The 21,880-nt window shown below is 42.3% G+C and overlaps 1 protein-coding gene across 4 annotated transcripts in view; it reads left to right on the plus strand.

Annotated features, from left to right (window-relative positions):
* The window catches only part of LOC148896159 (protein spire homolog 1-like), a 30,956-nt gene that overhangs the window by 2,712 nt on the left and 6,364 nt on the right, over positions 1-21,880 (plus strand). Inside the window, exons 3-13 of one of the 4 annotated variants that reach the window (XM_088998581.1) lie at positions 2,259-2,495; positions 2,597-2,722; positions 8,272-8,343; positions 12,991-13,155; positions 14,291-14,377; positions 14,792-14,921; positions 15,693-15,734; positions 18,632-18,682; positions 19,619-19,782; positions 19,898-19,991; positions 20,148-20,290. In XM_088998581.1, coding sequence (XP_088854707.1) covers positions 2,259-2,495; positions 2,597-2,722; positions 8,272-8,343; positions 12,991-13,155; positions 14,291-14,377; positions 14,792-14,921; positions 15,693-15,734; positions 18,632-18,682; positions 19,619-19,782; positions 19,898-19,991; positions 20,148-20,290 — 1,311 coding nt within the window. The remainder of the gene's footprint in view (positions 1-2,258; positions 2,496-2,596; positions 2,723-8,271; positions 8,344-12,990; positions 13,156-14,290; positions 14,378-14,791; positions 14,922-15,692; positions 15,735-18,631; positions 18,683-19,618; positions 19,783-19,897; positions 19,992-20,147; positions 20,291-21,880) is intronic. The other 3 variants (XM_088998584.1, XM_088998582.1, XM_088998585.1) reach the window with 3 other exon arrangements.

The raw sequence follows: 21,880 nt of genomic DNA on the forward strand, positions 1-21,880 counted from the left end.
CAAGATACAAACAAAATTAATGCAGATGAAAAATATCCACAGTTTTTTTGCCTGAGTTCAGATTGTTTTTGAAGGCTCCACACAACACAATTTTACATACACATGAACAAGGGCAAGAGATAGCGGTTTTACTTTCAATTTGTTAGTATTTTTGTGAGCATAATTGCACCAAAAATATAGAGCCTATTCAATTTTCTGGAGGTGTGGCACAAATTTGAATTCCAATGTAATTTTCCCAATTTGAATCACAATGGACACATTCTCCTCAACCCAGAATGCAAGTGGCTTAGTCCCGCCTCCTTACGCATTCACATGAAAGTTCGTTTATTGCCATCGTCTGTCTTGTTCTTGTCACAGTGATTGCTTTTGCCTGTAGAAATAGTTGCTTACCACCATGTGATCAATCTGGAATGGGTAGAACTATTTTTATTTCATGTTCACGCTGAAATTGAGTCCTTTGTGGTTTGATGTACTTGAAGAGCTGTTTTACTAATGATGTCAATAATTCGGATATTCTGTGACCTTTTAAAACAGCCGGCCTCAGTCTGAGCATGGTCATCAAGAAATTAGCGTAAGATTGATTTATTTAGAAGTTGTTTTTATTTCTTTAGTTCACGTTAATTTTATTTTGGTAGTCGTGACTCCGCCGGGCCGATTCCATGGCAGTGTAAACAGTTAGCACTATTTCTTTCCGAAATTGGCTCTAGTTCTAGTGCTTCAAACGCGTGCCATTGTTGGGCCAGCCTCTGGCACCGACCAAGTCACCAACTACGTCAGCGGGCAAGGGTGGCAATTATCATGACAGCCGTATATTAAGAGGACTTACTCCATGGTCAAACGGAAGATTTGCGCAAACTGTTGAGCGGTTTCTATGCAAAAGGGTACAGCTATATAAAATAGACTCAAACAAACATCGTAGATCGTCTGTTGACAAGGCAACCAATTGAAGGTTGGAAGAAAACAATTGTCAAAATCGGTTCAGTTCTACCCAAAAGCAGCACACTCTATCAACATTGATTTGTGAGGCCCTGTGGTGATATGCCAAAGGCAAACAACTTCAAATTGTATTCGGTTTTGCAAAGTCTGTTTTTTTTTAATTTAAGAAAGGCAACACATACCATACATCTTACTTAGTTGATTCATAGTTCACCTGTGGAATTTATGTGCCAACAGAATATTCCATACATTTAAGGATCATTTTCAACCACTTAGTTTGGTTTCAAGTTTTTACAGAATGTCTCCTGGTGTCATTCAGACTTTTCATCAAATTTCCAAGACTTGCATTGATAGTGAGTGCATTGTTAACATGAAATGCTCACCAAGGGAGGTTTTGAAGTGGGTTGTGATATGCTTGATTGGGCTGCCTTTAAATTACAGCCACGCTTTGCAGTTATTTGTCATCAATACAGGATGACTTTCTGATTGATTAAAATGCAGCTGTCCATTTTGTCATCCACATATCCTCAAAAAGGTCACGGGTGTCCAGGTGCCTATCGCAGTCATCTTCGGGCACTTTGCAGGGTACACACTGAACTGGTTGCTAACCAATAGCAGGGCACACAGAAACAAACAACAATTTGCGCTCACACTTTGGGGCAATTTGGAGTGTTCAATCAGACTGCCATGCATGATTTTGGAATGTTGGAGGAAAACAGAGTACTCTTCCCATAGAAAACGTACACAGCCACAAGGAGAACATGCTAACTCCACACAGGGAGGCCATAGCGGGATTTGAACTCATGACCTCTGCACAGTGACGTCGGCGTGCTAACCAGTCAACCACCATGATGAGGAATAACCCCCAGAGGGGCAGGCAGCCCGAGAGGAGCTGTAAAATAATAATAATAATAATAATAATAATAAAGATGTTTAAAATATGTTCATAACATAAATATTTTATTGTGGTTAAATAATGCATATGGAATTTGTTACCGTAACTGTTATTAATGTAACAAAATAATACCAAAAAGTCCAGAGTCAGGGGCCAGTGAGTGACATAGCCTTTTGAACTGCTCATGCAAGTGAAATTGACAGATTTGGGGAAGTTCATTCAAAAAAATAAATACATAAACACGTTTCGTGAAAATATTCTGAAGTTTTGAGACGATGTGAATATGAAGAATTGAAGTGAGCAAATATTGCTTTTTCAGTCTTTCAACTCATCCACCGACACTCATCTGGTTGGAGTTTAACCGGGTCAATGGACAGCTACGCTCTGTGAGGATTTTTAGTGAATGTATCTTTATGCACACGTGCAGGTGATGGAGTCTCTGGGCATCATGATCTACAAAGCTCTGGACTATGGACTGAAAGAGAATGAAGAGAGGGAGCTCAGTCCTCCACTCGAGCAGCTCATTGACATGATGACCAACATTGCGGAGGTCGATGGGGACGTCTGCCCTGATGAAGGCTACGAGGCTACTGAAGAAGAAGATGAGGCAGGTGATGACCCTGACAGCATTTCTAGTGTTCATGGCTACAGAGGTATCGTCAAGGTACTGTACTTAGATTTGACCACCGTACTTATTATGTTTGAGGTGTGAAAACCTATTTGAAAATCACACCTTTTAAGAAAAAAAAAAAACAATTCTCGTAGCTGTGCACAGAACACCTACCCAGTCAGTCGGATGCTCCCAGTCACTATCAGGCAGTGTGTCGGGCTTTATACACAGAGACCAGGGAATTGCGGACTTTCTTGGACAAGATCAAGAGCGCCAAAGAGGTAAGTCGTCATTTTTATCTCGTAATATTCCCTTGATTGTTTTGGGCGTGGAGAATTCCAGCCCCTTCACGTCAGTCTTTACAAAAAGGAATGGTAGCTGACCTTTACTTTTGCTAAGACGATGGAGATTTAGTGATCTTGGCTTTTAGTACATGCCCCGTGGCTGCTCGGGACAACAGGCACATTCTGAAGCCATTTGCGCACGAGGTGGAGGCTTTATAACTGGGGGGTTTATGTTCGTAAGCACCCTGCGTGGAAATGCTGTCATAGGTTTTATAGTGTCCCAGGATGTGTACTCAACCAGCCGGCATGAAATCGATTCCCACTCTGTGACGGAAGGTGTCAATTTAGTTGAACTGGTTCGCCTGGGCTTGATTGGTAGAGTCTCGGCTGCACTCCACCTTTTGGGATAGTTTACTTGAACAGGAGACAAACAGTCGAAAATGAATGCCTCGTCAAAGCAATAACGGTCAGACAAAGATTTTACAACAATTATGGTAATCAGCATTGTTAAATTACATATTGGCTCTACTCAGATTGTGTGAATTTTCCTCAAATGAAATTTAAGAATACGAAAGAGAAAAACTTGAACAGTCCCACTATGGGGAAATTTACAATCTACAGCAGCACAATTGGAGGTCGATAGAAAAGAAAAAGTATTGCATGGACAAAAACAAATGGTTCAGAAGAAGAACTCTATACAGTCTAGAACGCAGAATGCAAAATATAATATCTAGACGTAAGCATATATGCAACTATAACCATATAGCACAGCCCCTTGCTGTGCTATTTTCAATGAATGGGTGGGACGAATCCAGGTTATCACAAATATCAATATTGGATGGGATTGGCTTTGCCTTTATTAGTCTCGCAGTGGAGAAATTTACATTTCACAGCAGCAAAGTTATGAAAGAAGTATGTCGTAATATACATGATTTGTTTCGTTATTTACATCTTTTTCAGTGAAAAACCATGACATGGAAAAAAAGGCTTAAACATTAGCATGAAATAGGCATGCAAATTCCAGTGGCTCATAAAAATGTGAAGTGAACATCAGCTGATGCTGGAAGTCATCCCTGGCAATGCTTGTAGATAAACAAATGAATGGGGACATCACGGCACATGCTTTTACAAGTCATACTTTATAAAGCACGTCTTTATCTGATTTACTCGTGACTGTTCACTTGGTTTGGACCAAACCTCTTCCTTACACTCCACCCCATATAAGTGTACAAACAAGAACTTTCTCGCTTAATTTTGAAATTAGTGACAATATAATACACTAATACAGTGTAGATTTTTGCGTAAAGGGCAACCGACGTCACTTTTTTGTTTTTTAACTGACATCAGAAAAACGTTTTATAGCATCTACAATACCCAAAACACGCAGTGTGATATTTTTCGTCAAATGAAAAACACCAATAAAAATGACTTCAAGTGTCCAAAATCTGCAAAAAATTGAGCTACAAATTGGGCATTTTCGTGACGTCACGCCAAGACCTCTTGCATTGCTGGAGAATAAAAACAATGGCTTCAGATTCGGATAATATGCCTTCTTGTTACACACCCAGTTATGAATATGATTCAAATAGTTCTGAAGAGGAAAGCATACATGTTTGCAATCGATTAAAGAATTTATTCTGTGTCATTTTGAGGCAAACGGGCGGGGGGGAATATCTCACCCAAAAAGAGGCAATAAAATGGCCACTGAGCTGTAAGGAATGAATCAGCCCGTTTCCACAGGCTGATACATTCTTCAATGGAGCTTGGACTCCCTCTGCTGGCGGCTTTTGGATGTAAAATAAGGTTTTCCAAAAAAAACAGTACAGCAAAATACATTGACGTGATGGAAGGACCGCTACAATGCGTCTTTTTTACGGTCAGGAGGCGGTCCTTTTCTGACGTCACGTGAGGACTCGTCACCAACTCAAAAACAAGACTTCCTGAATGTTCAGCGCGAGTCTTAAAACCTAAAATATAGCTATATGCGGTGGAATCTTATTAAAATACGCCTAGTAGAAGTCATTTGAAGCCATTTTACAAATTATGGACACAACTTGTCCGGAGACGTCGCTTGTCCTTTAAATGTACCCAATTAAATGTGTCTTTGACCCCGTTTAGGTAAAATAGATGGAAAATGTCACCTAACAAACAATTAAATATTCATACATTCATAAATCAATGTCATTAACTGTTAAAGGTCAAAATGCTTCAAATGTAGTCTGTGGAGATAAAAAAAACACAAAAGACTAACAATCCAAAGCAGTATAACAAAAAGTCATTCCAACAGTCCAAATAGTCTGAGGGAGCAATGCAGAGTGTGGTGCTTTAGCTGACAGGCCAAAATGGGCCACAATAAAGACAGAGTTGACAGGAGCTGACATTCAGACAAACCTCACCTTGACTTCCCAAACCACTGTTCAGACAAGCGGCATCACGAATAGCTTTGGTGCTCTGCGCTGGAGTCACTCCCATAAAAAAAACTTTAATTTTAGTCATATTTTAGTCAACATTTCACACCAGTTTTAAGGAAAAAGAAAATGAACAGGCAACAACGTTGGATGTTATTGAAATTACTCGACATAAGCAACTTATTTGTATTTATTTATTTATCCATCCATCCATTTTCCGTACCGCATGTTCCTCATTATGGTCGCGGGGGGTGCCGGAGCCTATCTCAGCTGTCTTGGGGCACAAGGCGGGTGACGCCCTGAATTGGTTGCCAGCCAATCGCAGGGCACACAAAGACATACAACAGTCACTCTCACACTCACACCTAGGGACAATTTGGAGTGGCCAATCTGCCTGCCATGCATGTTTTTGGAATGTGGGAGGAAACCGGAGGACCCGGAGAAAGCCCACGCGGACCCGGGGAGAACATGCAAATTCCACACAGGGAGGCCGGACCGAGATGCGAACCGGCAACCTCTGCACTGTGAAGCCGGCGTGCTAACCACTCGACTACCGGGCCGCCCTTATTCATTCATTCATTCATTCATTTATTTATTTATTTTGTGGAAGTTTACTTGATGGCATGCCCACAATAATGGACAAACATAAGTTGGTTCAACACAGGATTTTTATCAATGCATTTTAATACTTCCCTCACTCACCGTTTTAGGTTGATGCGATGAATACGCAATGTTTTTTTTCTATTGTTCATTCACTGATTCATATCACCCTAAGGCCTTGCCTGTTTGAAAGCAGGCGTTTGGAATACTGTAAATGTTGTTTGTTTATAGGTGCTTGTCTACAAGGTGTGTGTGTGTGTGTGTGTGTGTGTGTGTGTGTGTGTGTGTGTGTGTGTGTGCGTGCGATGCATGTGTGTGTCTCCGCCTCAGGGTTCCGTCCTGCTATGTGCTTCTAAAACTGTCCTTTCAGTGTGCATAATGGTTGTGAATGGATAGAGGGAATTTGGTTGGTTACGTAACTGTTCAAAAGAAAAGGGAGAACAGAGGGGATTGTTCTTAATGGTGGGAGGCGGGAGAGGGTCATGCAAAAAAAAAAAGAATGAATGAATGGGATGTCATAAGCTGTTTTACTAAAGCAATTTTCTGTACTTGTATGTATTTTTTTACATTACGTTACATTACAATCAATGTACATACATTCTGTATTTTACGCAAATTTTGAAACACTACATAAAATTTACCGAATAAAAAACGTTCATTAAATGTAGTGAATTTTATTTCAAGTGGTTACATGACGATACGTTTTTAAGTCGATGATTTTACAGTATTTTGCTCAACCAGTGGCCAACATATTTTTTTTCAGTACATTGTAAATTGAATAGAATTAAAATACATAAATAAAATGTTTTACCTGGCCCGGTAGTCAAGTGGTTAGCACACAGACTGGCATATGCTGTGGGTGCAATCCGTGCTACAGTCTTCCCGTGTGGAGTTTGCATGTTCTCCCCGGGCCGCATGGGTTTTCTCCGGGTCCTCCGGTTTCCTCCCATATTCCAGAACAATGCATGGCAGCCTGACTCAAGACACCAAATTGACCCAAGGTCTGAGTGTGATCGTGAATGGTTGTTTGCCTTTGTGTGCCTTGCGATTGGCTGTCAAATTTGCTTTATCATGGAGCTACTTCGAAGACAATAATATTGCTGTGGTTCCATCTTGTGGCAACAATAGGCAATGACAAACCTTTTGAGGCTATGCAGTATTACACCCACTGGCAAATTTTCATGATTCAGTGCAGGGCTCGGTCAATTTCCCTTGCAGATCGTGCCCATACTCTGTACAGAAAACATTTTTCATTTGTGTTTTGTGATGTAAAGATATCATGGAACTGATTTGATAAATATATATATAGTTTTTTTTTCAGATCCTCACTGGTGAGATTAATAGTGTTCTCCTTAAACAAGCTTTTAGAAGACAATCGTCATGAATGTAGCAAACTGCATATGACTGCGATGTTACATAAGAAACACATGGCTGACCTTATATCCCAGTCACGCCAGCTGGTCGTATGTAGGATTGGATTGGATTTGCCTTTATTAGTCTCGCAGTGGAGAAATTTACATTTCACAGCGGCAGTTATGAAAGGAATGAAAGTAGAAAAGCAAAATACATGAGGATGAGTGTGAATCGGGATTTCTCTTTTGAATGGCGATTCTGTTGCTGTCAGCACGGTCTTGTGATTGTTCCAAATGTCAGTGTGACCATTTCAAGTATTAAATCGGGCAGATTATCAAGCATAGTTCTATGAAACAGCAGCTAGGTATTTTCTCAACTAGTAGGGTACGGTACAGTGTTTAGATAATACAATCCCATAATTTCCAACCGATACATTCTTCGTTTTAAACACATTTTGAGGCCAACAGTTGCAGTAGTACTCCTGGTATGATCATTATTAAGTGTAGAGTAAACCACAGAAGGCTCTATTTTTATGGCCAGCACAAATCTAGTACAAAGCGCATGGGTGGATTTTTCTATCTTGTAGAATTTCTGCAGATCTGTGCAAGAACAAATGGGCACTTGCGCCATTTTGGGTATAAACACAGTTTACTTGCTTCCAGACTCCATTTCATTTAAATTCAGCACAAGTGATGCATATGGTTTACACAGTGGAAGCACAAAACTTCTCGGTGGCGGCCATACTCGAGATTGATGTGTAGAAAGTACTGTTATAAGGAACTGCAAGAACATCTCCATTTGTGAGAGATGTAAAGTTGGCTGGACGTGATCAAAAATCACAGCTTTGAAGTGGGTACCCGTTGACGCTCCAATCATTCCTTTCCGTTTGTGACGATGTTTTCACTTTCATTCCCAGTTTACTCCATGTACATGGGGGAGTGTCAGACATCCGGATGGGAGAGTCCCTGTAAAAAGTGCAATAAAAGTTCACAAGTCGAAGCGTGTAAAAAGGGTCTTACGCACTGATGGGAGAGTTGCCATTATGACCCCCCCCCCCCCCCCACACCTCATTGTTTTCTATATCAAATCTTCACTCTGTACAATACAAGTATAACAAGGTAGATTTTCATTCTTATTTTGAATCTTTTTTTTAGTCTAAATCGGTCTTTTACTTTCTCATGACAGAATCTCCGTAAGATGGAAGAGTCAACAGAAGATCCCAAGGGAGACCTGAACGACTTACAAAACGCTGACTGGGTAACATCCAAACTATCACTGATCTTAACCGATTAACTGTACATATACAGGGTGACCCCAAAAAAATCAGCTCTAACTCCACCATTTCTAAGTGTTTTGTCAGAATGAAATGAAACTTTGGTCATAACTTCTTCTTTTCCTTTCGGCTTTTCCCTTCAAGAGCTTGCCACAGCGAACTCGTTTATTATATTGAAAACATCTTATCAAAACACTAGGTACTTTGGCCTTTTTTCTCCGTTCTACAGCATATGTTCTAGATGACCTCAATTTAGCTCCGTCCATTTCTTGAGGCGCAGCACGAAGTTGTCCATGACGTTCTTACAGACTGAATTGGTAATGACTCTCATCTCCTCCCTGATGGCTTTCTTGAGTTCCATGATGGTTCCATGATGGTTCTGGGTTTCCCTGTGTAGACTCTGTCCTGCTAGCCCCAAAGGAAAAAAATCTGGGGGGCTTAGGTCCGGGCTATGTGGTGCCCACTCAAAATCAGTCTTGAGACTGATCACTCGGCCTCCAAAGTTCTCTTTCGGGACAGGTTGAGGTGTGAGAACGTGCTCCGTCTCGCTGGGGAAAAATGTCAGATGTGATGTGTGATAGAAGGGTTTCATCTATGATGAAAGGAAATATGTATAAAACGGTGGTGAGACCAGCCATGATGTTTGGACTGGAGACAGTGCCACTGTAGAAAAGACAGGAAGCAGAGCTGGAGGTAGCAGAGATGAAGATGTTGAGGTTGTCTTTGGGAGTGACCAGGTTGGATAGGATCAGGAATGTATCAGAGGGACAACTCATATTAGAGGCTTTGGAGAGAAAGTCAGAGAAGCCAGACTGAGATGGTTTGGACATGTCCAGAGGAGAGAGAGTGACTATATCGGAAGAAGGATGTTGAGCCTTGAACTGCCAGCAGGAGACCGAGAGGAAGACCAAAGAAGAGATTATGGATGTTGTCAAAGACGACATGAAGGTAGCTGGTGTGAGAGAATAGGATGCACAAAACCGAGTTAGATGGAGGACACTGATTCGCTGTGGCGACCCCTGAAGAGGAAAAGCCAAAAGGAAAAGAAGAAGAAGAAACTAGTTATGACTAAAGTTTCGTTTCATTCTGTCACGTTTTGCGAGGTGGTGATGGCGGGTGCGGATCCCAAAAAGCAGGCAGGAGGGAGCAGGAGGTTGTTTGAGAAATTGTATTAAAATAAAGGTCAGCAGGAACAAAATGTAAAACATCAAAATGATCTGAACAGAAAAAAGTATCAAAAGAAAACCAAGTGTAAAAGTCCGCCAAGGTTAAACAAACACATGCACAGCATACAATGCATGCAATTGTAGACAAAGCATGCAACAAACAATGAACCGACACCGGATGGTCGTGCCGGGAGTCCTTTTAAGTGTCACTGATTAAAACGAACGACGTTATGCTGATAAAGTGATACAGTTACTAATGGGGCAATCAGAGCCAGGCATAGACAATAAGTGGTAAGTAGACAGAACAAACGAAGAAATTAGATTAGCTTATATATATATATATATATATATATATATATATATATATATATATATATATATATATATATATATATATATATATATATATATATATATATATATATATATATATATATATGCTGACGCCGAAGCACTTCCGACACCTTCAAAGAAGTACAGATGACGGCTGAAGAAACCTTTTCATCGATGAACTTCATTTAAGCTCAACAATCTTACTTAACTGGCTGAAATCCTTGAAAAAACTGTTGCATCCCAGCTTCACTCTCACCTCACTCACAATAACCATGACGAAGAATTCCAGTCTGTTTCCGCCCCCGCCACAGTTTTGAATCAGCTGTCATAAAAATCACGAATGATCTTTTCATGGCAGCCGATGCCGCTTCACTCACCATCCTCAACCTTCTCGACCTGACCACGGCTTTTGACACCATTTCCCACCCCATCTTGCTCGACAGACTTTCCACCCTAGGCATCACGCACACCCCACTTCCCTGGTTTCACTCCTATCTCTCTGATCGCACACAGTTTATCCAAATCAACTCCTTCACCTCACGGTCCTCTCCTGTGTCGTCTGGTGTGCCGCAAGGGTCTGTCCTGGGGCCCCTTCTCTTTATTACCTACCTTCTTCGTCTTGGCAATATTCACCGCAATTTTGGCATTCACTATCACTGCTTCGCGGATGACACCCAACTCTCCTTCTCCGGCAAACTCGACACCTCTCTTCCACCTTCATCCCTTTCACTTTGCCTCTCAGAAATTAAATCCTGGCTTTTCCATAACTTTCTCAAGCCTAACAGCGAAAAAACTCAACTTCTCCTTGTCGGTACCAAATCCACCCTACACAAGGCAAACAGTTTCTCTCTCACCATTGACAGTTCAACCGTGTCCCCCTCCTTTGAGGTCAAGAGCCTGGGTGTCATCCTCGATAGCTCACTATCTTTTCACTCCCTTATAAATAACATAACCCGGTGTGCATATTTCCACCTCTATAATATCAATTGTCTCCGTCCCTCTCTCACCCCTCACTCCGCTGATATCCTTATCCACAGTCTTGTCACCTCCCGCATCGATTATTGTAACTCACTTCTCTTCGGTGTCAATCAGAAATTTCTCCATAAACTCCAACTAGTGCAAAATTCTTCAGCCCGGATGATCACTAAAACCCCCTCCTTTCACCACATAAACCTTGTCCTCCAGCAGCTCCACTGGCTCCCCGTTAAACATCGGATGAAATTCATAATACTTCTGTTTACATTCCAAGCCACCCATAACCTTGTCCCTCCCTATCTGTCTGACCTGCTTCAAATCTCCGTTCCGTCTCGGTGTCACGTTCCGAGCGACAGTGACGTCAGCTGACTCGTCGGAAGGTAGTGGAATGTTTGGGATCCCAAAGCAGACAACAGAGACGTACTATCCAAGCAGGATGATTACTCACAAATAAAAGAAAACATAGCTAGTAAGAAGGCAGGGGGTGATCCGACCCGCTTACTACGCCAAAAAGCAAATGGCACATGGGGGTGCAAAATTATGCAATCCCGGAAGATGATATACATTTACGGGACGCGGGGAGAATACCTCGGACCGGATACATTCGCGCATCGAAGGTAGAGGCCAGGTACGGTAGAGAGGCAAGGTGACCGCGAACCATATAAATGCCCCATATCCGTGATTAGAGAATTGACAGCAGGTGGAGGGCGGCCGGGAGAGGCAGCCCGCCCCCCGCTGTCAACTCGCACGTGACAGTACACCCCCCCCCCCCTCCTCAACGGACGCCTCCTAGCGGCCCACCCGGCTTAGACGGGTACGCCTCGAGAAACGACTGTAGAAGCGGCGGGTCCAGGATCCAGGCTCGGGGGACCCACTGACGATCTTCCAGTCCGTAGCCTTCCCAGTCGGCCAGGTACTGGAAGCCCCTACCCTTGCGCCGTGAGTCCGGGATCTCCCGCACAGTGTAGACTGGTCCTCCGTCCACCATCTGCGGAGGGGAGTCTGGGCAGGAGGGGGGCCAATGGGCTGGATTCCACCGGCTTGATGAGCGATACATGGAATACTGGGTGGACCTTCATCGTGGGTGGCAGCCGGAGCCTGACCGAGACCGGGCTGAGGATGGCCTCGATGGGGAAGGGGCCCGCAAAACGCGGCCCCAATTTGGCCGACGTCCCGCCCAGCCGGAGATCCCTCGTGGACAGCCAGACATCCTGCCCGACCTGGTAGTTCGGTGCCTGGTGGCGACGATGATCCGCAAACCGCTGGTTCCGGGCCGCCGTCCGCGACAGGGCTGCCCTGGTCTCTCTCCACACCCGATGGGCCCGCCGAAGATGGTGCTGAATCGCCGGAACCAAGCAGGATTTTTATTCACAAATAAAAGAAAACACAGCGAGTGAGAAGGCAGGGGGTGATCCGACCCGTTTGCTCCGCCAAAAAGCAAATGGCACACGGGGGTGCAAAATTACGCAATCCCGGAAGATGACATAAACTTACGGGGCGCGGGGAGAATACCGAGGACCGGATACACTCGCGCATCGAAGGAAGTGTCCAGGTACAGTACAGAGGCGGGGTGAGTCAATCATCCGGCATTGGCGAGGTGACCGCGAACCGTATAAATGTCCCATGTCCGTGATTAGAGAATTGACAGCAGGTGGAGGGCGGCCGGGAGAGGCAGCCCCACCCCCCGGTGTCAACTCGCACGTGACACTTGGTCCCTCAGATCCTCAGCCTCCCTTCACCTCTATGTGCCCTCTGTACGTCTCACCATGATGGGATGCAGAGCTTTCAGCCGCTCTGCTCCCAAACTCTGGAATTTACCTCCACCCAACATCCGTAATATTGACTCCCTCCCTACTTTCAAATCCCACCTCAAGACCCATCTGTTTAAAATTGCATTCATGGTCTAGTTCAATCAGCTATTTTATTATTTATAATTTTACTTATGGTTTTATTGTTTTGTGGTTTGTTTTTATTGTAAAGTGTCCTTGGGTGTTCTGAAAGGCGCTTGAAATTAAATGTATTATTATTATTATGATGAAATCATTATCCAGTTTGTACAACCCAACACCCCAGAACCACCCAAAAAAACCTTCTTTCAAAGGCTAATAGTATATATTTTCTACCTCCCTGCTTCCGATGCCCTTTACTTCCTGTCAGGCTCGATTCTGGGTTCAAGTGATGAGAGACCTTCGAGAAGGAGTCAAGCTGAAAAAGGTGCAAGAGCGTCAATACAACCCACTGCCGACTGAATACCAGCTTACTCCTTATGAAATGCTCATGAATGATATCAGGTCCAAACGCTACACATTGCGCAAAGTCATGGTGAGTGCCTAATATGGATGACAGAGTCATATAATAATGCACTGGCCATCATATTTTGTCATGTATGTTGTTCTATTTTTTACTTGTTTGGATAATTTTCAGGAAAATTTACATCTTTGAATATTTGCAGTTGTAAACCATTACCTTACTACCTTACTACTATACAGTAAAGTCTCGTTATATCGATATCGGATATATCGATAGTCCCGGTTATATCGATACTATTTCTATGCACGCACGGAGAAAATTACATGCAAACAGGGTCGGATATATCGATAGTCCCGGTTATATCGGTATTTTTTCGGGCTCCCTTGAATATCGATATAACGAGACTTTACTGTACTTAATAAATGTGGTGGAGACAAGAATGCTTTATCTCTACGCCAGGGATGAGACTCTTTCGCCACTAATATTTAAACAAGGCACTCAAAAATGGCCATTACATGGAGGAACATTGGGCTTGGGAAAGAGGTAATCACATGTTATGATAATACATCGGTAATTCTATGTAAAGGTATTTGCAAGCGCTACTACTCTAACGCCAACTCCCTACAAAGGCCTGTACAAAACTCAGTCTTGTATATCCGAATGTGGCAGAGTGACGATGTCAATATTCTGGAAGTGACCTCAGGATTCTCTGCACGTGCAATCAGAGGACAGAAAGCTAAATTCACACACAGAACAGTGTTTTTTGCACCAAGTTCAAGGATTGAACAAACATGCACAAACATGTCAAAATAATGACAATCATGGTCTGTATGAGTAGCGACTCATTAATACGGTTTATCGAGAAAAACACGCATTTGGTGATGAGTATCCATTTACCAAAATATGAACTGGAGACGCTTGTGATTAAGTCAATGTCCAAAAAAAAACGTCTTTTGAACACAATCTTCTCTGGACTCAGCATTAAATCCAGCTGATAGTAGCTGAATCAATCCGCATGTTGAAGGGGAATCAGTTTGTGACCGTCAAAGGTCGATGGCATCTTGAATTATTGTTGTTTTCAATGGATCAACGTGTGATTGGAAAACATACTCAGCACAACTGCATTGGCCTCTATTGTTTCAACTCTTTTAAAGAATTAATTAAAGAAAGGGATCAGTGTTGGTTTGTACATTGTGAATTGTTTCAGGTGAATGGAGACATCCCACCCAGGCTTAAGAAGAGTGCTCATGAAATCATATTGGAGTTCATTCGATCCAGACCGCCCCTTAACCCTGTAAGTGGAACAAAATTCTCACACCCTTTCATCACAATGGATCCTCGTGCAGTGAGCTTGGTGTTAAGATAAAAAACAACATGGGCAAAATATGAGGATGTCTGTTTGGATACATTATGGTCATATACAGTACATGACAATAATTTCATCAATCCTTCCATAAACCGAGCCACTTTCCCTCACGCGGGTCAGGAGCATCCTGGGTCCTAGCGTAGTCATCGATACGGGTTGGGGGGAGTGGGAGGTGGGGTGCAGCCAGAACTGGTTGCAAGCCAATCACAGGGAAGACCAAAAATCTGTACTTCTTAACTACATTTTGCATACTTTGTGACTGAGGAAAGACTGTGTTTCACCCTAAAGAATCTCAATGTACATGTACTTGTTTTTCCTGTCAATCACCACATTATTGGTAAGGTGTCTGCACGTAAACTGAAACCACCAACTCAGCCTCCGCCCACCCTGCACGAGAGGATCTTAGAGGAAATTAAATCTGAGAGGAAACTTCGACCCGTGACTCCAGATATGGTCCGCAGAGGACGGATGGGTAAGACCTTTAACGCGTCAAAATGTCGACATTGTAATGTCATGATTGGTTATATCTTTTAACTGAGCATAAATGCAGCAGTGCACAAGTGGCCTCAAGGAGCATTTTTGCTTTTGTTGTTGTACTACGATAAAATGTATTTGTGCATCCACGACAGTAGATGACAGGAGCACTTTCACTGTCTGAGAATGTGCCAGTATTAACTCCTCTTAAAACAATTGATTAGACAAATGATTAATCGTTGGATTGAATTGGATTTGCCTTTATTAGTCTCGCAATGGAGAAATTTACATTTCACATCAGTTATGAAAGCAATGAAAGTTATTTGAGTCATCCTGGGCTAGTGGAACAAAATACTTGCAAAGCAGTTATTAATGTGAGGTATGGATCTTAAACTTTGACATACTAACTGTGTGAATGATCTACATTTATTTGGAGTACCTCCTAAGAATTAGTTCTCAAATGCAATACAATGATTGTTAAATACAATGATTCCAGTCTCTGCTCTTCTCTTTGCTAATGCCGTTGAAACCGTAATATTTGTGCTCCAGCTATCAGCTCTTATTGCGATTCGAACGATGCAACAGAATAATTACAATAGGGACAGTCCAATTGTATTACATTCTTTGCTTGTGAATTGTAAAGGTCCAAGTTTCTTCCCACACTTGAAACAATGAGAATGTCTTTCTATAGGCACTAGAAGTACACTGTATGCCTGAAATAACCACCCAATCAATGTGACTGTCCTATGCCATGCATTTCTCATTGCAGTAATTCGGCCACTTAGCATGTCTTTCAGTTTTGATGCGACAGGTAACTAATGTTCCTCCTGCTGCTTATCTGTTTTTTATTTATTTGATTATCTCTTCTCTTCTTACCCGCTATGGCTGGTCATCTTTATCATTGTCATCATATTTTTAGTCACACACGCACACACACACACACACACACACACACACACGCACACGCGCACACACACACACACACACACACACACACACACACACACACACACACACACACACACACACACACACACACACACACTGCATTCACATTTCATGCTTATTAAGGTTGGCTGATTTGTGTGGATGTACACTGTGTTGGTGTGGAGCACTGTTCAGCAGGAGTGAGTATAGATGGGTGATATAAAAATAAAATGTTGTTGAACAATTACCAAAACATTTACTCAGTCAAAAGCAAACGTAATTATTTTAAGGAATATGATATGGATGGGACAATTGAAATCAACATTAATAATTAATGACTTTTTTCTCCTTCAACATTTATTCAGCTTTCTATTTGCCTTGTTCTAGGAACATATTTTTTTATACCGGAATCTTTATTCAAAACTCAAAGGTCAAACACAATTTGTCCTGTACAGTCATTTCCAAAAGATGTACACAAATATTATCAAAAGTTATAAATGTAAAATGTAAAACCATTCTCACCGTTAAAGATAATGTCCGACTGAATACCCAGCGCTTCACTACTTTGCAGTTAATTTATAGACATGTTATAAATGCATTGACATAGCTCAGTGGTGTCCAAACTACGGCCCGGGGTTTAATTGTGGCCTGTCATCCATTTTTACCCCTCAGCCCCACAAAAAAGTAAACCTGAAATCTGACATAATTATGCCAAAATATTAGTGTAAAAAAGCCTTTAAAAGTAAGTTGAGGAAAATATCTAGACAATACAAACAATACGTTATAAATTTCTTGACTGACTTCAGCGTGTTTCAAAAATGGGAGAATTTTAAAGTGTCCCTTTCACCCTTTTCTGCATTTAGTTCTCAAACGAAAAAGTTTGAACACCCCCTGACGTTTTAATAAGCCCTTGTCTGACTGTGCTCGACTGCATACCGTTTGCCTTTCTGGTGTTTTTTTTTCTTTTCAAGGAATTGAGTGCTACAGAGGAAAATGCAGCTCTGCCAACTCGGCATCTTTAGAAATCATTATTGGTTTGCGTTGTACTAAAGGGTCATCTCGGTTTCCTGGTGACCTGACAGAATTTAATTCATGTGCCGACGTACCACAATGTACACTTGGACACATGAGCCTTTGGGTCACTTCATTCATTTTCTCACAGGGGTTATCTACGTAAACACTTACTTTAGCCAGCCAATGTAATAAATATTATTGAGATGTGTGTCAATGAGGCATAACATCTGAATAATGCACCCCCAAATTCCTCTTACTGAAGCCAGTGTCTCTCATCTCATCTCAACATAAGCTTGATTATCACGCTGAATCATTCATGCTGTGCGATTATCTTGTATGTGTGCTTCTCCAGTTCCACTTCTGGGCCTATTTTGTTCTCGTGTGTTGTAAAATTAGTAACAGTTCAGCATTTTGTGTGTGTGTACAGTGGTGAAACACATCAATCCAGTCATCAGAAAACTGGAATGCTTAGGGGTTGAGCTTTGTGGTTGCCAAGGGCTTGGACCCCCTCCCCCTGTCACTCTTTGATCATCCCAGTGGCCACCCTGACACACAGGGGGAAATCTCCCATTTTCACCTGGATGCAGCAGTTTTAGACCTGTTAATACTTTGCCACAAGTTGCTTGGATCCATCTTTTTTCTGATCCACTCATCCTCACAAATGATGCAGCCTTCCCCAGCTGTCTTTGAACCGCAAGTGGGGGACACCCTGAACAGGTTGCCAGCCAATCCCAGGGCACAGAAAAACGAGCAACCATGCGTACTCACACTCACACCTAGGGACAATTTGGAGTGTCCAATCAGCCTGCCATGCATGTTTTTGGACTGTGGGAGAAAACCCACATAGGCGCGGGGAAAGCATGCAAACTCCAAATAGGAAGGCTACAGCTGGAATTGAACTCCGTACCTCTGCGCTGTGAAGTATCCACTGCATCTCCGGGCCGCTTAATTGTGGTCGCTTTCCCGGTATGGGGAGGTCCTTTAGTGACGTCACGTCAGGAATCGTCACCAACTCGAAAACAAGACTTCCTGAATATTCAGCGTGAGTCTTAAAACGTAAAATATATCTATAAGTCGTGGAATCTTTGTAAAATACGCTCAGTAGAAGTCATTTGAATCCATTTTACAAATTATGGACACACCTTGTCCGGAGGCGTCAATTGTCCTTTAAGTCTTCATCAGTTTCATATCATTACAATGTGAAATATCGATAAATGGACAAATCTTCACTTTTTTCACTGTGACCGATCAAACCAATTATCATAAAAAGAAAATACTGCTAAGTAGATGAGCATGGCTTCTGAATGATTGAAAAGCTATAAAAGAAACACGACACTGAAACCATATCTGCGCCCATTGAGCACAGGGACATCCCCTGAGTATCTTACAGAACACCACAACCTTCATTAGTGAATTTGCTACACTGCTAAGACAATTAATCCATCCACTTTCTACCACTTCTCCTGTTCGGGCCTGTCGAATATGGCTTTGGGTGAGTGGCAGAGTGCATCACCAAACTGGTTGTGCTGCTAATACGACCATTTGATGTTTTCAAACTGAAGATGACCAAAATGACGATATGGGAAAACCGAGGTTTTGAGCAATCATGCACAGCTGTGTTTTGGGGTTTTATATGGTGCAGTCTGGAAATGGGGATATCCCGTAGAATACAATCATAGAGTAATAAAAAAATCACCGTTAAGCGAGATTCGATGTGTGAAATAAGGCTTGTGTAGCTTTCCTAATGAAGGAGGTATTCCCTTCTAGGTTTTGGCAAAACTCGCAGTATGCCACAGGACTTGTTCCGTACAGGACTAGGTAAAGTATGAGCCGCATTGCTTTGAAGATTTTTTTTTTTTAATTCCCCCCCCAACCCTAACCCAATGGCCTTGTTTGTCCGGCTGGCAGTCAACTAGTGTTATTTGATCAATAATGTGTTAAAAGTGGTCATACAGTGCATATTGATGTCTCAGTATTCAATCGGATTTGGAATCCAGGAGTGCAAAAATACCCCCTTGACGTGATGGGTGCCATTCCCCACTGAAAATCGAGAAATATTATTGTCTGTCGCTTTTCATTGACTTCAACAGAATCTTTGTTGCAAATTGTTATTATTGCTGTTATTTTTTTGCAACAGTCTCGCTGTCCACGGAACCTTAATTACTGTAGTCAGATCAATTGTGCAGGGCACTCCTCTCTGTTGCCATCCTTCCACCTATCCATCTGTGATCCAATTTTTTCTTACCAGTGCTACTGGTATGCTCAAGTCTGTTCCAGTGGATTCCAAGTGAGAGGCGGAGTTACACCTTGGAGTGCTCACCGTCCATCTGTGTCTCAATTTTAAATAGTATACAGTATATACAGTTTTGCAATGCCAAATAAATCGATGGCCTTGGACTTTTAGATTTAATCTCTTGGAGGAAAGTCTGGAGGCCAGAGATTAAGTATTTCATAAAAGATGCCTCCTCTGCTCTGTGTTGTAACACCAGCTGCATTCAATCCCTTGCGCTTTGACCCACCTAATTCACCCATCTACCGCCTCTCTGACCTCACGAGGATCTCCAAATATTGCTATTCGCAGGATTCTTGCATTGTTTGATTTCACAATCAATTATTATTACCTAAAGCAAACAAGAATAGATTTGCAATCACAAAAAGAAATCATGCAAGGAATCCTCAGAGAAAATGTTTTGAGATCCCGTGTTTTTCATCTGGTTATCTTAGTGACAGTCCTTTGTGTGTGACTCTATGCAGATGAATTTAGTCCATACATGGGCAGGAGGACGTCCAGCACTCTGTCCTTGACTATTGAACCGGCATCTCCAAAAACACAACCATCCGGCTCTCAGTCTGTACCTCAGAGGAAGAAGCTTTTGAAGGCTCCGAGCCTTGCCGAACTCGACACATCTGATTCTGATGTCAGTGGGGGCGTGTGGTTTTTTTTTCTGTGTGTGACAAATCTGATTACATTACTCACCAGTCTGCTAAGCAAATTGTTATACTGTGTTTTGTGGTTTCCATATATTTATTCAGGATGAGTTTTTAGGGCGTACATCAGCAAGCACATCGAGTGTCGCAACATCTCTCATGGATGACACATCTCCAGAGTCAGCACTGGGAAAAAGGAGTGAGTTCTGAATAAATATTCACCTCATCAACCATATTTTATTTCTGTTGCATGTTTAAAATGCTCATTATATCTTTACCACAACAAACAGAACATCTTTCAACTAAACATGGTCATAAACACCAAGTTATCAGGGTTTTTTATGTTGAATCCCAGCTCCACCACAGTTCCTGCCCATCTCATCTACACCACAGCCAGAGAGGCGGCAGACCCCCCAGAGAAGACACTCAATCGAGAAAGAAACCCCGACCAATGTACGGCCATTTCAGCCACCCTCCAAACAGAATTCCAAGTCTTTGGTGAGTCAGCTCTGACCATTTTTAAAAGTTGAAAACAGTCTGGTGCGGATGCCCTCATTTTAAAATCGGGTGTACCGTCATTTTCGTGCCAGCGCAAGTCTAGTCTAGCATCTTTGGTATTGAGTTGCGCCGTTCCGGCATTTGGGTTTGCCTCGTGCCTTACTCATCTGGCACATAATTCAGTAACACGGTATTCTGCACTCGGCATAAAAACAGACACGTCGTCATTTTCGTATTTGTGAATTTGGGCGACAGGAGTACAGATTCTAACTTTCCCCACAATGCATCTGCAAAATTGGTTACAAATAAGTCGTACGTGGGTTTAAGAAAAGCAGCTCCAACACCCCATCAAAGATGGTGTTTCGTGATTTATGTTTTTGATCAAGCTACATGCAGATACATTCGCCACTGCGGACTTTTATGACGGTTGTCATAGTATCTCACCATTATGGGATAATCCGTCGACATCTTTATAGAAATCTATAAATTAAATGGTTTATAACACAGGTGTCAAAGTCATGGTCTGGGGGCCAAATCTGGCCCGCCACATCATGTTATTCGGCCCTCGAAAGCAAATCAAACTTGAAATTCCATGATGCTTGCTAAAGTTTGATCCAAAATTTTAAGTTGTCCCATGTAAATCACAATAACAGTCATTGTTTATGACTTCAAATTTGAAAACTAGTTATTCAAATACTAGTTATTTGTTGTGCACTCTATATGTAATATGTGGAGGGGATTAAACATTCTATTGCCTTCCCTAAATTCATAATAGCCCCCGAGAGGAAACCGTAACTACAATGTGGCCCGCGGCAAAAAATGAGTTTTACAGTCATGGTTTAGAATAGTTTGTGTTTCGCTGATGGTGTGGCATGACGTGTGTGTGTGTGTGTGTGTGTGTGTGTGTGTGTGTGTGTGTGTGTGTGTGTGTGTGTGTGTGTGTGTGTGTGTGTGTGTGTGTGTGTGTGTGTGTGTGTCCCACTCAAGTGATGTTGTGGACGTGGGTCTGAATGGTTGTATGTCTCTAAATGTGCCCTGTGACTGACTGGCGACCAATTGAGGATGTAGTCTGCCTTCTGCTAGAAGTCAACTGGGATAGGCTTCAGCAACTCCCCGAAGACCCTGTTCAGGATAAGAATCAGAATCAGAAAACCTTTATTCGTCCCACAATGGGGAAATTTGCAAGTGGTGTGGAAAAGGGATGGACTATACACAGACTATATGGACTATAAACATTATCATCTTCCAAAATGTGAATGACACGATAGTCATCATTGCATACAGACACTTAATTAGGGGTCTGAGGCCATCTCCAATCATATCCTAAGCTGACAATAACGTCTGCAAGGGGAGAGCTTGCAATTTATCTACCATTGCACCGACCCCAGCAAGTCTACTTCTATTTCCGTGATGGCAAACATGGAAGCGCTGGAAACGCCCTTATTTTGATACAAATAAGGGATGTTGTGCAGACTGCCTAGGGAAAGACGACTTAATAGTACCAATGCTGATAGTGTCATCGAAGCTTTTCCAATATTTTTTGAGCCCAAGCACATATTTTTCATGAACGAAAAAATCCAATAGCACACC

The sequence above is a fragment of the Hippocampus bargibanti genome, linkage group LG06 (assembly GCF_051943395.1).
Source record: "Hippocampus bargibanti isolate YZ-2025 linkage group LG06, ASM5194339v1, whole genome shotgun sequence".
NCBI lineage: Eukaryota > Metazoa > Chordata > Actinopteri > Syngnathiformes > Syngnathidae > Hippocampus > Hippocampus bargibanti.